This window comes from Eurytemora carolleeae, unplaced genomic scaffold (genome assembly GCF_000591075.1).
Source record: "Eurytemora carolleeae unplaced genomic scaffold, Eaff_2.0 scaffold358, whole genome shotgun sequence".
NCBI lineage: Eukaryota > Metazoa > Arthropoda > Copepoda > Calanoida > Temoridae > Eurytemora > Eurytemora carolleeae.
This window is the reverse complement of record NW_019396328.1, coordinates 120,212-136,719: the sequence shown is the minus strand read 5'-3', so window position 1 is coordinate 136,719 and position 16,508 is coordinate 120,212. Positions and strand designations below refer to the sequence as shown.

The following is a 16,508-nucleotide window of genomic DNA, read 5'->3' as shown; positions in this document are numbered from 1 at the left end:
TTCCTCCACTTGTTGGGGGGGGGGGGGGGGGGGGTTGAAAAACGAAATTTTAGACAAATCTAGCATTATAGAAAAAGAAAAGAATTCTTTATATTTTTCTGTCATAAATCAAAAAGGGGTTAAAACATCAGTATTTCTACATTATTTAAGTTATCAAGTGGGTCCCGAGGGATGTCCTTAATGGATCTAACCCTAACCCTTAAAAAATTAAATAGCTTTAACCTACAGTGTGCTCCAAAATTCTAGAAAGAGTACAGGGTGTCCCAATAAACACAGGAATTATGTGACGACTTCAATTCTTTGTATCACACGGAAATATTTCGTAAACGCAATTTTAGTTAGGTCCCAGCCAAAACAATTATCATTTAAAGAAGGCAGCTCAACTTGTCTCTTAGTTCCTATGTTTTTTTGGACACTTTGGACAAGTTTTTCTGAGACGATTTCAAACTATTAGATTTTACCCCACAAGTGAAAAAAAGATCTAAGTTTTGAATTAAACTTTAAAGGAGGATTTGTAACTGGCAAGGCTGCCATTTTTCCCAGCATCATTTAAAAAAAACTTATTTGATGATACTGATCTGTGTACACTGCACAATTGCTGTGTTTCATTTTCATCCGACTATTTAAACTCATGATAGTCATGCTCCATGTTCCACAGTCTTATGGGTCCCACTGTGCGCTGGAATTCTGTAGAAATACTTATTTTAGGGATTTATTAATCTATTTAAAGGTCGAGTGTCTGGCTAGGCATGATAGTTAAGCTGAGAGTGCAGGATTGTAAAGATATTTTTTAGAAATCATTTGAGACCTATAAGACGTTTGTACGGTTTATAACTGCTAAGTAAGGGGCACAGAATCCTCCTGGCCCTCGCCTCCAGAGCCCAAAACTTAAGACAATATAGCGTTATGAAAACCAGTTTTAAAACCCGGGTTTCACGAATGGGGTCAGGCAGTTTTGTGAAAAACTTAAAGATTTTTGAATTGAAATATTATTTTTTTCAGTTTGTTTATATTCTCCATTTTTTTCTAATCTCTCAAATCAAAATCTACACAAATGTTAAGACCCCAAAAAGGAAACTCAGGAGTTTCGTTCAACGATACTCTTTTAAATTTTGGGCTCAGGATGGTTCTGGCTCGGCCTGCCAGACTCTCTCTCTAAATCTGAAAACTGTACACGATAAAATGTACAATTTATTATATGAACAACAGAGATCCCTAATTGTTATGTACATATAAGACCACCAATAAAGATAAAAACCCAGTGGCCTACTACCATGGCAAGTATACAGGATTTTAAGCGAGGGGGAGGGAAGTTATCTCTCGAAGCGAGGACGTTTTTTGTCGCCCCCCCCCCCGACGTTAAAAATTCTGTTATTTTAAATAAAGTCTACTACATGTCCCCTATGTAGCCCTTTGTAGTCCCCATTCAAGAAATATATATTCCTTAGTATAGTTCTGTATTAATCTCTAAAGTCTTTAGTATGGGTCATTTTTTACCTGATTTTAACTTTTTCCCATATATAAGGAGGTAATAGGACCACAGCAAAAACCTTTGAAATCTTTAACGAACGGATAAAGATTATAGCCATTCTTTAAAAAAAACGGTTTATTAAAAAGAAAGAACAGGTTGTTGTCGCTAAGGAACAAGATTCTGACGATGAACAGATAGACAAGGTATAACCCACAAATCAAAATCGATAATGCAGAAAACTCTTTATTTCCTAAAAAAAATAATGAAATGAATAATGATAAATAATTATTACAGGTTTACAAATTTATAATGAAAAGATTCTTACGATCTATTTGCCTATTTGGGGGTTATCTGTCGAAAAGTCCGAAGACGTTTTTTATACATTAAAGCTTCTGAAAATATTAACAATTAAATGTTGATGAAAGTCACTAATTCTTTAAATAGAAATATTCTTGTTTAACTTTGAAATGGTTCACAATTGATAAACGTTTATACTCCGTTATCGGAGAACAAAGAAGAAAAGCGGGCTGAAATTGTTTGGTTTGGTTTCTCGTCTCCGAGAGGAGCATTTAAGTTGAAGACGACATTACATAGAAGGGGGGGGGGTCCTAATGTTAATGGTTGACACAGGTGTGTTCAATATAACAGCGACTTTCATTAATTTTTCAACAAAAATCTCATGAAACCTACAGAAAATCAAAAATAAGTTATATGTATATTGATGTCTTTATATGTATGAAAATTTTCCCGCTATTTTAAGACATTAAAAAATCATTAACAGCTGTCGCCGCTCAGGATTAATTAAATATCTTCCGTTAAAGTTGCTAATAAAACTGAGATCGTTAACGAACGGAAACTTAAGAACGAAAAATATCTTTAACGAAGGGCTACATGAAAAGTTATCGGTTTCAGAAAAGTTTGAATGTGCCTAGTCCTACATTTAAGTGCGTTTAATTTTGCAACAGAGAAAATTGATAAATGTTGAACCCTCTTTTTGATTTTTTTTATAATTCATAAATGCGGAATAAGTCCTAGATACTAAATTTTACCTATTTTCCCGCCTCCCCTCATGTGCATATCGTTTGATGACACCGAAGAAATTTTTAAAAATCTTGTTGCTCCTCTAGACTTTTATAGAATGGGAATCACTAAATATCTGAACATAAAAACAGAAAAAAAATTCTAAAACAATGTGATTCACATTCTTTAATATTAGAATACAATGTACAGGGTTACTCAAGAAAGATGATACGATGATGACGACTTTAAGCTCCACAAAGAAGGGGATGAGGTCTTTCCAATGTAGATTAATGAATTGTCAATAATAAGTTTAAGAACAAGTTTAAAAACTAGTTTACAGTCGCAGAGAAAAGAAAGAAAAAAGCCTTTAAGGCACGTGGATTTAACAGTTCTGTTCTTATATCAGAAATCTGGAACTTTAATTTGATCTTTTAAACATAAATATTTCGCCTTTTTTATGAATACTTTTTTTTGTGGGCATTTGCGTTTTGAATGAAAAAGTATAAAACTCCAAAATTTTAAAGATTGTTGAATTATTGACCAAACTCGTTAGATTTAGAATAGCGAAAACCGAATGCATCTTACTCTGGTTTGTCCGGGGTGAATGGGGACTGTAGACCTAATGACAAGTGATATTTCATCGAAAGAGAAGCGTGTCAGATTCACAACAATATCCTTAACCTTGATATCAGATCTGATGTCGAGGTTATCGTCATTTCCTTCCTTGATGACAAATGCCATCAAATTAATTTTGGAACAGAAGTGCACAAGTTACTTTAAAGAATCTGCAATCAGGCTTTCAAAAAGGGAGGTCCTACAGGGTGTCTTAATAAACATGGGAATTTAGTGGCATTTTGGTATCATCTTTGTAAATTATTTTTTGATTTAGTTTGGCGATGCCAATTCTTTACACGGACAATTTCGAATTCGTCTCTTAATTCCCATGTTTACTGGGACAGTCTGTACTATCCACATTCCAAACTCGAACTGACTTTTCTAAATGAAAAGAATGAAGCAAGGCCATATAGCTTAACATGTATTAATGCAATGTTTTCTGATGTAGCCATTCGTTTCAATAATAAATTTTATCTTTTGTCCAATGCTTAATTTGTAATTGTATTTTTAACGATCTTAGAGCATTTGCTTGTTCAGATCATTGGTTGGTTGTTTTCCTCTGAAGTAGAGTAAAGTGCTCCTTCATAATTTACAACATTTTAACATGTTCATCAATCATACTAATTGTGCAAGTCACAATAGTAATACATATACATAAAAAATATCTTTAATCTAAAACTAAAGAAAAACTATGAATTCAAGAAAAATGTTAAAAAACAATATTTAAGACAACCTTGATTTTGAAAATATTATCAAATAAGTTTGTTGATAAATTGCAAGGATTAATAGAGATGTATAGTTTGCTGCAGTAAAAATCAATGATCTTAAAATCTAAGTTTAAGTTTATAGAGGAAATATTCAAAACATTCAATACCATTTTGAAATAATAATGTTAACAAAAACAATGTCAAAACACTTTTTAAATCTAACAAACGAACTAAGTTCTTAAATTTTCTATTCCATATGTTCGCAACTTTATGAAATAACCCTTGAAAGTTTTAAATATGATGGAGATCAAAATTTCGTAGTTCTAACAAATCAAGGTTTCTTTTGATCTTCAGAAGCTCACCAATAGATCTAAATGTAGAACAGGATTAGGAAGCATCAGCAGAACAGCCATCAGAAGCTTCAAAAATGCTACTAGGAGAATCAGTACTAATACCAGAAGCTTCAGGGCTGCTAACAGAAGTTTCAGTACTGCTACCAGAAGCTTCAGGACTGCTCTGCTAGCAGAAACTCTTAAGTACACAACCAGACGGAGCAGTACTTCTACAACCAACAGTTTGAGGACTGCTACCAGAAGTTTCAGTACTGATACCAGAAGCTTCAGGGCTGCTCTGATAGCAGAAACTCTGAAGGACACAACCAGACGCACCAGTACTTCCTGCAACCAACAGATTGAGGACTGCTACCAGAAGCTTCAGCACTGCTACCAGACGCACCAGGACGCCTACCAGAAGCTTCAAAACTGAGACGATGCTTCAGGACTGCTACCAGAAGCTTCAGGACTGCTACCAGAAGCATCAGGACTGCTACCAATATGACGGATGCTTTAGTTTAAAATTTAACTAATTTGGAGTCAGGAAGCAAGGCAGTTGACCTAGGGTTTTCAAACTTTGATACGATATGCCTGATTATTATTTAGTATAATACTTAAAACTTGAGAACCCTAATATTTACCTTTCAAAAGTTACCGCAAAAAATATACCCTATTTGAATATTATTAAGTATGCGCACATATTCATTTTTATATCTTCTACCTCTTTTCAATCGGACTTTAAAGTCATAAGGGGACAAAAGAAACTTTTTCATAAAAAATTTTAAAATATGCATTTTGTGCAATCATTGCTTCTACACATGACAACTTGTAGCTGTCCAATTTGAATCATGTCATTGAATGAAGTAAACTTTCATTTTATTATAATTATGCACATCAAATGTATAATCGTGGAAATGCACTTTGCTCGAAATATATATTTATTTTATGTTCGAGTATATAATTACAAAATGTTTGCTAATTAAGTAAGAAAACTAAGGAGATTTTAGTGCAAAGAAAACCCAGATTTGAAATTAATAAGCTTTTAAAGCTTTTAGGGTACCGCGACTGCCCTTTTAAGCATTACAAAATATTAACAAAACATAAGACAGATTTTTATTACAAATTTTAATCGCCCGGCGTTGCCCGTATTATCTAAACAATCGTCTAATAACTTTGTGGAAGAAAATGTATTGTAAAGAAGAAATGACCCCCCCCCCCCCAATCGTCTAATAACTCTGTGGAAGAAGAGTAAGACATATTGTAAAGAAAAGTCCCTCCCCCATCGTCTAATAACTTTGTGTAAGAAAACGTATTGTTAAGAAGAAATGCAGCCACCACACACACAAAGAATTTTTTAAAGAGGTCAACCAACTAACATTACTCCCCCTGTATTGGTTCATCAAAATCGCCCAATTTCCATGCTTATTAAGACTCACTGTATCACTGTGCACTAAACATGTTTAAATTCAGAAAAAAAGACAAAATTTACAAAAGTTTGGGTCACCCTACTGTGTGCACTGTGCAGGTAACTGTACAGGAATAGTGAGGAAACCCCAGGACGCCATGAGCCTCTGCTATGCAGACATCGAGCCTCCCAGATTCGCTATGCAGACCGAGCCTCCACTATGCAGACAAAGCCTACGCAATGCAGACCGTGCCTCCACCATACAGCACAGCTTTTTTTCAATTTTCATGAGTGATGAAAACTTTTAACAATTTTTTTTTGACGTAGCGTCATAAGAATTTTACTGAAGATTAGAGTTGTTCATTTATTTATGATTAGAAACATATATGGACTCATAAAGTGGTGTATAAGATTTATATTAGAACTTTAAACATTTCTTACGCAGAAAGGAAGATATTTGGAGAAATATTTCTGGAGTAAACTTGGTTTGTTTTGTTGTAATCTTTGATTTAAACAATACCTGTTTTTGAAAAATGTTAGGATTTAAATAATAAATACAAATTTTTAAATTTAATTTGAACTTCAAAAAAAGGTATCGCTAAAATCAAAGATTATAAAGGATGAAATGAAATTCAATTCAAATTTTTTTGTAAATATTTTCCTTGTTTTAGATACCACTTTATTAGTCATAATTAGGCACTATTTATGATAATTAATAAATACTTCTCATCTTTGAGAAGCCTCTCATGCCACTATGTCTAAAAATTTCAAAAAAATCTTTTATTTTTAAACTTAATTCACAAGTTTAAAAAAACCTCCTGTATTACACAGGCACATTTTGATGTGTTGCGCATGCTCATTTCTGCAAAGCGGAGGCTTGGTCTGCCTAGCAACTCTGGGAGGCTCGTGTCTGCATAGCGGAGGCTCATGGCGTCCGGGGGTTCCCTCCCTCACAGGGAACTGACCTAAGTTTGTGTCAAATCTTAAAATAGACTAGATAAGATAATATGAGTTGGGTTCTGATACCCTTTAGATCAGTTTCCATAACATCATCACTGTGACTGTTTATTATATAGTTTTATTTTGTTTAAAAGGCAATTAATTGAATAGAACTAAAATCACAGGAGTCAGTTAACTGAAATTTAATTGCAATGTGGCGGCAATATCTTAGGTATAATGCCGCCATGACAGTTTGTCCAAAAAATACTTCGAACCAATTTTAAATTATATAATAATCATCTGTTTGAGGAAAATTTTATTACAGTTAAACAACAAAAAATTATCAATCAATTGAATTGAACAATGCAAAAATTTATTTTATTAAACGAAACGATCACAAAATTTCACAACAATATTAAAATACATGAACAAAATTATCAGGTCTTTCTTAACGTTCTAAGCACATTTAATTTAAGATTTAATTAAAAAATAGGAATTTTTAAATCCTCGAATAAAATGAAAATTGATAGGAATATATATATATATATTATATATCGTTAAATAATAAAATTTGATAACTAAAAATTTAGTTAAAATTTGATAACTAAAAATTTAGTTGAAAAATCAAAAAAGTGATTTGTATCTCTCTTTCAAAGACTTAATCCAAACAATATACACATAAATGTTAAGAGTACACTGTACAGCTAAATTGTACAGTTTAAAATTTACAGATAATGTACAGTTAGTGGATTAGCGTCCAATCCCTGTATGAGCATATTGTACATAAAATGCTAGCTTCACTGACTCCACTAATCTAAAACCATATTTAAATATTTAAAATGGCGATATTCTCATGAAAAATTTAACTGTTTAACAAAAAATATATCAAAATTTCATGACTTTTAGTAACAAAAAGACCAATTTTTTTTCTTCAAGGCTTTACTATTTTAAGCTCAATTTTTTCTTTCTTTCAAAATTATGTACATTATTAACTATACACTATACAGAGTGTCCACGAAACATGACAGTTAGTGAATAGTTCTGAATGTCTTCTTTCATACACTGAATTACATATTGAAGATTTTTTGCTGTTTAATTCGTTAACAATTCTTGTACTCAAATCAATTTTACTTAAATATGACTACCATATAATATTTTTTTTTTATTCTCTTTGGCATCAAACAACTTAAAACAAATTATGGAAGAAGACGTTTTAACCCTTTTTACCAACTGCATGTTTCGTGGGACACCCTGTATATATAGTATCTAATTCAAACGAACCCATGCCATTTTATTCACTTGTTTAGTTGGAACTAGAAATTTATTTACATTGAATAACAAAAACATACAGAACCCCCCCCCCCCCAAACACACACGCACACAAAACCAGAGATCCCGGATCAGGATTAATAAGAAGATTACCTGCAGAGTAAATATGCTGTATTAAACTGTACTCTCCAATGATCTAATATCGTGGGAAGATTTAAAAGAAGAAATGCCATCCCATCAATCTAAAATATCATCGGTTAGCTTCAAATTGGTGAATAATGTGGACTTCATTCATATTTTGTTTTGTAAACCAATTAATAACTCTAATTCCCCCCCCCCCAAAAAAAAAATCAGAACACTGTTCTTAAATTTAAGATTTTTCTAAATAACTTTGCCAAAAATTACGATATAAATTAAGAACATTTTATATAATTAAGATTTTTAAGAACATAGTTTTTAGTAGAAATTTTTCTAAATGATATCTTTGTAATTTTTTTATTTAATTTAAAGGGAGTGACCGACGAGAACGGGGGTTGTCGAGGTGAAACCACAATAACGTAAATAAGTCTATGGACAACAAAAAAATGTTTTGAGGCAAAAAATGAGATAAGCCAAAAAAATGTTAGATTTCTTTTTTTTCGATGGCTGGTGCTCACAAAAAGTTAGTTCACAATTTCTCTAAATACGTTGGATTAGTAGGAAGACAGTATAGCATGCAACCTTCTGTGCATTCGATATTTTTAATGTTGTTAATATTAAAAAACTAATACTTAAAACGTAAAGTTAAGTTTTTAGCCAGTACCTTGCAAATCTATTTAAGTTAAATGAGTTTAGGTAAACGGAACAGTTTATATGTTAAATGTTCAATTTGATATCTAAAATCTACTATTTTTACTGTTCCATAGTTTTATGTGTACATTTATTGTTACAAAAATGTCTAAAAGTGTGGTATACACTATACAGTATACAAGTAGGCTAGACCATGCCCGTACAAATTATTATTCAAAATTTGCCCGGTCACAAAAATTCTGCATAAGACACTTGTTGAACCCTTCAGAGATAAGGACATCTTTATTTATATCTGTGATTACAACATTTCAGATCTGGGGTTTGAGAACAACTTATATTATGCAGTTTTTATGATAATTTGCCCCTTGGATCCAGGAAGCTAAAATGATCCGCATCCCAAGCACTGGTTTACCTGTTCCTGTTTCATAACAGAAGCTAGAGCAGCAATCTCAACTTCTCTTTGACTAGAGATAAACTCCTGAACATCTCTTGGAGTCCACTGTACAGGGTTCGAACTTAACAAACATGACAATATTTTGGTTAAATGCTGATTTTGGATTTAAATTTATATTTACAACGGGAACATTAAAACCGTGGAAAAGGAAAACGACATATAGCATTATTGGATGTATTTGCGGTGTTTTTAATTTTAACTGGACTTGCCATAAAATCAAAATTTTACAAAGCCCGCGATTTCCAAAATTCGGGAAAACAAGTGACAGGCCTAATCTGTCATTGAGACTAAATTAAGAATCGAGCTTTCGGATTTAAGTTGCAATATTGTATTTTGCGGACTTTCATGGTTGGAATTTGCGTGAGACACCCTGTTATTTATAAATTAGGTCTAAAATTGAGTCTTAAACCAGGGTATAAGGAATTTGGCCGAAACATTTCAATTGCGGACTCAGCTTTATTTAAACTCGATAGCTTGTGGGTCTCAAGTATAGTATGGTATAATATGTTTTAGTTTTACCTTAATGTTATCTTAGCTACGGGCGGAGGTTCAGCCATTAATGGCGGCGGTATAGGTAAATCAGCAAATGCAAAAGCTGCCTCAAGTTCAAGGTTGGACAGCGGCTCCGGCTCCGTTGCAGACTGTCCTCCACCAGACGTTCTGGAACGGAGTAGTTTAGGTGACGGAGCCCGAAGGGGCTGAGGAGAGGATTCTCTGAGAGATTCTTCAATAAATTCCTCCATCTCTTCCATCTCCCGGAGGGTTGGTTTAACCTTGAGCTGGAGGGAGGTTCCGTTCTCGTCGCAGAACCGTTGACGTTTCAGTGGTGTCAAGGCGTCCCTGTCTGGGGAAGTTTCGCGGCTTGGTTCGCGTGTAGTGGCGTATGATGGGGTGGCAGACGTATCATCACTGCTAGACTCATCTCTATTCTCTTCAGTTCCATTAGTATCCGCTTCCCCCGCTCTTTTCCACTTCCTCTTCCCTTTCCGCCGTTTAGAACCTCTTGACCGATCCATTTGAAACTCATGCTTTGGTCGACTCTGACATGCGGAGGGACATTCGCCGCCAACATTTACCGGACCAAAGAGGTAGGGACAACATTCCAACTTCTGGCAGATTTCTCTACAGAATCCTGGAACCTGCTCCGCCTTGCTTGGCACCTCCACCTCCCCCTGGAGTAGGAGTACACGACTCTTCCCCTTCATTCTCTCCGACCAGTAGTCCGGCCTCCTCACCTCGCCAACCTCTAGTTTCTTCAGAATAGATCCAGACTTAAAGGACGAGGCTATGAGCCGAGAAATGACCTCTCTCATAACCAGGCGGACAGGACCTGGTCCAATAAATCGAGGCAGGGCTTCAAGCCGGGGGCGCCGTATAAACGAGGCGGAGTAGCAGAGATGATTGAAGTAGATGGGCGGACACCAGAACCCAGATAAGGAAGGTTTGGCGGAGGGTTCGGAAGACAGATCTTGGTTTGCTGGGAGAATTGGCAGACTAGATTCCTCTGGTATCTCCGGTATACTCGGAGGTAGCGCAGGAGAAGGAGGAGGTATAAGAGGAGGAGGAGTAAGCTCAATATTGTTGGTTTGACACCAACCTACAGGAAACATATTTAGGTTTCGTTGACTCACCAATATATTAGGGGTTCCAGAACCATCCAGAACCTAGAAAACAAAGCTTTATTGAAGAACCAAGGCCATGTGATCATGAAATTTTAAAATATCAGAGGTCGGAGTATAATTAATCTTTAACGCATGATCTCGATATCCCTTGATGGTATTTGAGATAAAATGTTTTTTCTATAGTGTGTGACCACCACAGGATATCTGAAGAGGAATTCAATTAATCCTTATGTCTGCATAAGACTAAGATCAATGCTTGTACCCGAGATTAACAGAAAAGTTCTGACTTCTGATAAATTAATGATAAAAGTTTTTTAACGAGATATATTTGGCAAAAAGAGATAATTTTTTTTTGTCCTAATTGCTGAATATTACAAAGTTTAGTTTTATGAACCTGAATACGGAGAATGTGTTCGATAACACTGAGAACAACACCAAGATGGAATGTAAGACTCTCAGGGTTAGATAAATACTCAAACCTAGAAAACAGGTTAAATAAAATGTATCAACGAATTAACCAATTAACCAATTAACAAACCAATTAACAAACCAACCAACCAACCTACCAACGGCTCAGTTTCATTTGCCATAATATTTTTGCCATAATTACACTTGACATAATACTTTTGCCATAAGTAACACTTGCCATAAGTTACACTTGACATAATTCACACTTGCCATAAGTTACACTTGCCATAATGGTTACACTTACCATAGTTACACTTGCTATAATTACTTTTGTCATAATTTTCTAATTTTAAAAAGATGTAAATCAGTCTTTTTTATTGTAAATGGGGGAAATCTTCCAATGAAAATTACCAACTTTAGTTTTCTCATTGTTTTAAAACAGATTCAGCTCCATATTTTCTAGAGCTGAAAGAAAGAGCTTGATGAAGAGTCACTATGAGATGATTGCTAACATTGTCCTACAGTATAATACTCTTCCCATAGAAGAGTACCTAAACCTGATAGCTCATGAATTAATTCAAACCAAATTTGATTTGAATTATGGCAAGAGTAATTATAGCAAGTGTAATTATGGCAAGTGTAACCATTATGGTAAGTGTAACTTATGGCAAGTGTGACTTATGGCAAGTGTTACTTATGGCAAATGTATTATGGCAAATGTAATTATGGCAAAAATATAATGGCAAATGAAACTGAGCCCCTACCAACCAACCAAGCAAACAGGCATTCAACTAACTAGCTAACAAATTAAACAGACAGTCAAAATATCATCCAACAAAACAAGCATTCAACAATCACTAAGCAGCCAATCAATTACGAAACTTATCAACTAAGCAACCAACCAACCAGCCAATCATTCTATCAACCAAGCAACCAGACAAACCAAACACTAGTCAATCAATTGCGCAATCAATCAACCAAGCAATTAAGTAACAACAGTTTGAAGGAAATATAAATAATTCCAATCAAATAAATCAATTATTATTGACACTTCTAATTAATTCTTGACTGGCTTCCGTATTTCCGTATTAGCACTAAATATAAATCTAACCTGTCCCCGACTTTAAAGCTAGCAGACCCTGTAGTTTCTGGCTTATTATGAAACAATGGTTTAGGAGCAATCTTACTCTGTGGACTACACGGCATATCCTGATAATCATTAATACAACATTTATTTTAGGATTACAATATCAATTATAAAAGACAAAGGACAACGAAACGAAAATTTTATTTGAAATGAGGAGGGTAAACTTATTATTAAAAGAGAGTATGGCATTTTCTTCCACTTTTTTGCATGAGATGAGTGTGGCCGTTTCTATTCAAGAGAGTAAAGAATGTGGATGTTTCCCAGCATGAGTGGACTTTTCCTAACACGGGAGGGAGACAGGACTTTTCTTTTCAAGGGAATACATTTCCTTTATAGGAAATACATAAGACTAACTACAATATATCCACTCCCCTTAACTCTGGTGTTCAGCATCAATTCAACTCATTTGCTGCATCTCATCCCCCATCGCAGTGGTAAAAATAGAAAATTAGCCAAGTAAATGTGTTTTTATGTTTTTAATTCTAAAATGTATTATTAAAGGCCGAAGAAGCAAAAAAGTTATTTCCTCTCAAATGTTCTCTTCCTTTCAAATTATGAATAACATGTTATTCGAGACATTTATAATTCATAATGTATTTTTTTTTAATCAAAATATATTAATAAAAATTGGCAAGTTTCATAACATTACTTTTGATGTCTAACATTGAGTTGAACTGGTTAAATGTGATGAACTGTCGCATGGGGGATGAACAGATGAACGACACCGGCTTGATTACTGATAACGGTTACCTGCAATGATTTCTTGTCCAGCAATCCATGTTTGATTGCCCAAGGAATAGAACTTATCTCATCAGTTTCACAACTACAGATCAATCCGGTACTTGACTCTTCTACATTTAATCAAACAGTTAGTCACGTCACGTCACGTCACGTCACGTCACGTCACGTCATATTTTTAGTTGCAAACCAAATAACTGAGGGGGATTGTGGACGCGATATGCAATTAAAAAATTCCCAAAGAACATGATCACCTAATAATGAAATCCTGAAGTAGAACTGATCAAACACTTTCTCCACAATTGCAACTCGAAACCGGTTCCGGGTTCTGCACAGTACACACTAGCTTATTACAGTGTACAATTCAAAGAAGTAGACTATGAAGTTTCGTTACAAAATGCTCTGATGTGCACAAGGTCAGCTTTATAAAAAGTTGAAATTGAAATTGTGATTAATTAATTTCAAAATAATAATCGTACGAGCCATGTCAACAATTGTTGTTACTGTTTAAAAAATTACGTATTTCCTGAGCTGTCCTGATTTCTTACATCTATCTGACCAAAAGAGCATAAGGAAGTGAATCGTTATTCATTAAAAATAGTGAGTAATATAATGTAAAATGCGGAACCATGTTTCAAAGTTTGTCACGTGACATAATTTTTTTGTTAAATAATCATTATGTAAGGTTTAGCTACTATTCCTAGGATCTTGAAACAGCAACAGGATGGATTCTTTAATAAAATGAAAATACCATGGAAGTAAAAACAAAAATACAACTTTTTCAATGAAAAAAACTGAATTTTTCGTTATATAAATCTTAGAGATATGAACGTGGATAAGGTTGAGCTAGGGTTCCTAGGATCTATAACTGCTAGAAGCATCTTCTCTAGGAATGAATGAGATCTAGGACTCCTGGATTCAAGTTTAATACAATCCTCATTTATCACACGACCATCCCTGCAGGCAAAAATAATTATTTTGTCGAAAATATTTCCCAAACATCTCTTTCTTGATCATTTGAGAATTGTTCAGTTGTGTTTAACTGCTTTTGTTTGTTTAACGACTCCTTGTTTAAAAGGTAAACTGTTCCTAAGTCTTCAACTGTTCCTTAATGTACAATATTTTCAAAAATGTTCTATTGTTTCAACGGATCCTAAGTGTTCAACGGATCCTAAGAGTTCAACTGTTTCTAAATGATCACTGTCAACTATTTTTGGATGTTCAATTGTTTTTAAATGTTTGATTGCTCTTAAATGATCAATTGTTCTCAGATGTTTCATTGTTCTTAAATGTTCATCAGTTCCTAATTGTTAAAAATGTGTTGAGCTAAGATTGCTCATAGTCAAGCATTTTTTGTTAAGGACTATGGAACAGTGTTGAGAGGAAACCATGCCACCACAGATGTGATCCTGCTGGCATTATTTGTTTATTATGTATTGTTCCAATCTTTGTATGAGAATCATATCTGAAATGTTTACCATTTCAGATATTATACAATGAGCTTGGACTCCATTGATTATATAAATTGCCAATAGAACCACCATGAAAGCATCTTTATCATTTATTTATATTTTGTTCTTTGTTGATATTTAGATTGATCTGGAATATGATAATCTTATGAGGAAAAAAATGTAATAATGGAAATTCTTAAACGAGATGAAATAATCTTGATACATTCTTTAACGAAGGCCGCATCATCGAGTTTAAGAATTCCATTATTACATTTTTTTCCTCATAAGATTAATATTATATCATAATTGTGAGGTTTCATGAGCACATACCCTATTGAATTTAACTAATTGTTTTTTTTTTTTTCAGGTGAATTATGAATATTTCAAGTTGGAAGAACTGACAATAAAAAGCGTTGTGAACAAGTTTTCGTATTTAAGTTTAACCTCTTTCTTGATTGTCTCTGTCCTTTTATTTTATTTTTTTTTATTTTATTTTTCATTTGATTTAACGTTACATATTGCATGTCGTGTCATTGTTTAGTTAGTTTTGTTAGTTTTGGTTTCTATTTTGTAATGCACGTTTGTAGCTAGATTGTCATTTCCAATAATTACTATATTCAGATCTAGCATGCCAAGAAATGTGCCGTTAAGTGTTTTAGACGAGGAGAAGATAGAGAGTGGGGGTGGATTAGCCAAAGCGACAGAACGGGATCGAGAGATAATTTACAAACAGTTCATATCCTGGGTTTCAGATCAAACTAAGGAGAACAGAGATATTTCTCTCTATGATGATACAGATTTAGAAAGATTCGTTTGGACTTTCTTTTTCACAATGCGTGTTACTCCTAAGGTTTGTTTTATAAGATGAATGTTATACGTTATATAACACCCCCCCCCCTGTCACCCATGAGTGTCCACAAAAACATTTCAGCCCACTGGATCCGGCATATATATGAAAGTCTTCCTTTATTATATAGAATGTACATTGTACAACCAATATTTGAATACTGTATTTAATTTAATTTAGGGGAAGTTTGTTAGAAATGAGAAAGTAGGCCGGCCAAAATTGAATACCGCACTGAAGCATTTTTCTCAACTGAAGATGTGTCTGAAAATGAAGTATGTATATTTATTTACAATATTAAAATTGTTCCTTCTGAACCGTGTAATAATGGGAATTCTTACACGATAGGTTTACTACTATGAAACCGAACAGATATGATATAATAAGTATTCTATATTGACATTGATAGATGCTTGTACCAGACTTTCAATCTGTACAAGACCTGTCTCAGCGGGCACAAGATCTTACGTGTTATCTGTTGCAGATAAAATACATGAGGTCTCAGATTAGAACCGGGCGTTCTATAAGTGTGGAGAATAGGGGCGTGGCCAATATGCCTCGATCAAGCAAATCCTAAGGTTCTTAGATCAACAAAATGGTTTAACTGACATTATTTGTTCAATGGATTTTAAATGTTAAAATGTTATTAAATGTTTAGTTGGTCCTAAATGTTTTAAGTGCAATTGTTCCTATAAGTTTAATTGTTCTTTATTGCTAAATAATGTTTAAATGTTAATGAAATATAATTAATACTATATTGATATTTGTGAGGGTTCATTCAAGAAAGAACGAATATGATTTATAAATAATTTTGTAAGGCATTGAAATTCAAAACTCTCCTTTTGAATGGTGTAAAAATGGTAATCCTTACATATCTTTACAGTAGTGAAACCCTTAAACTGGAAAATGACTGTTAGGACTGAAGTTATGATTTTAAATAGATGAGTGAACATAAAACAAAATTGTGTAGTGTGCTAAAACATCGAATACACATAACAATGCTTAAATATTGTCTTCCTATTCCACAGTTGTATTTAACTCACTGTACTAGATATAAAATAATAATGTTTCTGCTACCTAAAAGAAGCTTTAAGAAGTTTCCAAACAGGTTCAGGATATCCATTCTCCTTTAACTTCTCAGGAACCTGAAAATAACACTTCGATCATATCAAATCCATGATCCAATCCGACCATAGTAATAAATTGATGAAATAACAAGAGTATCGTATTAATATAAACCCAACCAAACTTTTGAAAAATAAATGATTTCAAAGGGAGAAGGGGGGGGGGGGGGAAA

General features: G+C 33.9%; 1 protein-coding gene across 1 annotated transcript in view; it reads right to left on the bottom strand.

Moving 5' to 3' along the window:
• Positions 1-7,061: 7,061 nt before the first annotated feature.
• LOC111701028 (scm-like with four MBT domains protein 2) overlaps positions 7,062-16,508 on the bottom strand; it is an 11,747-nt gene continuing 2,300 nt past the window's right edge. The window contains exons 7-16 of the mRNA XM_023472137.1: positions 16,289-16,368; positions 13,772-13,873; positions 13,171-13,244; positions 12,929-13,029; positions 12,143-12,240; positions 11,018-11,102; positions 9,521-10,665; positions 8,960-9,062; positions 7,912-8,000; positions 7,062-7,303 (exon numbers count right to left, since the gene is read on the bottom strand). Coding sequence (XP_023327905.1) covers positions 7,240-7,303; positions 7,912-8,000; positions 8,960-9,062; positions 9,521-10,665; positions 11,018-11,102; positions 12,143-12,240; positions 12,929-13,029; positions 13,171-13,244; positions 13,772-13,873; positions 16,289-16,368 — 1,941 coding nt within the window. The 3' untranslated portion in view covers positions 7,062-7,239. The remainder of the gene's footprint in view (positions 7,304-7,911; positions 8,001-8,959; positions 9,063-9,520; positions 10,666-11,017; positions 11,103-12,142; positions 12,241-12,928; positions 13,030-13,170; positions 13,245-13,771; positions 13,874-16,288; positions 16,369-16,508) is intronic.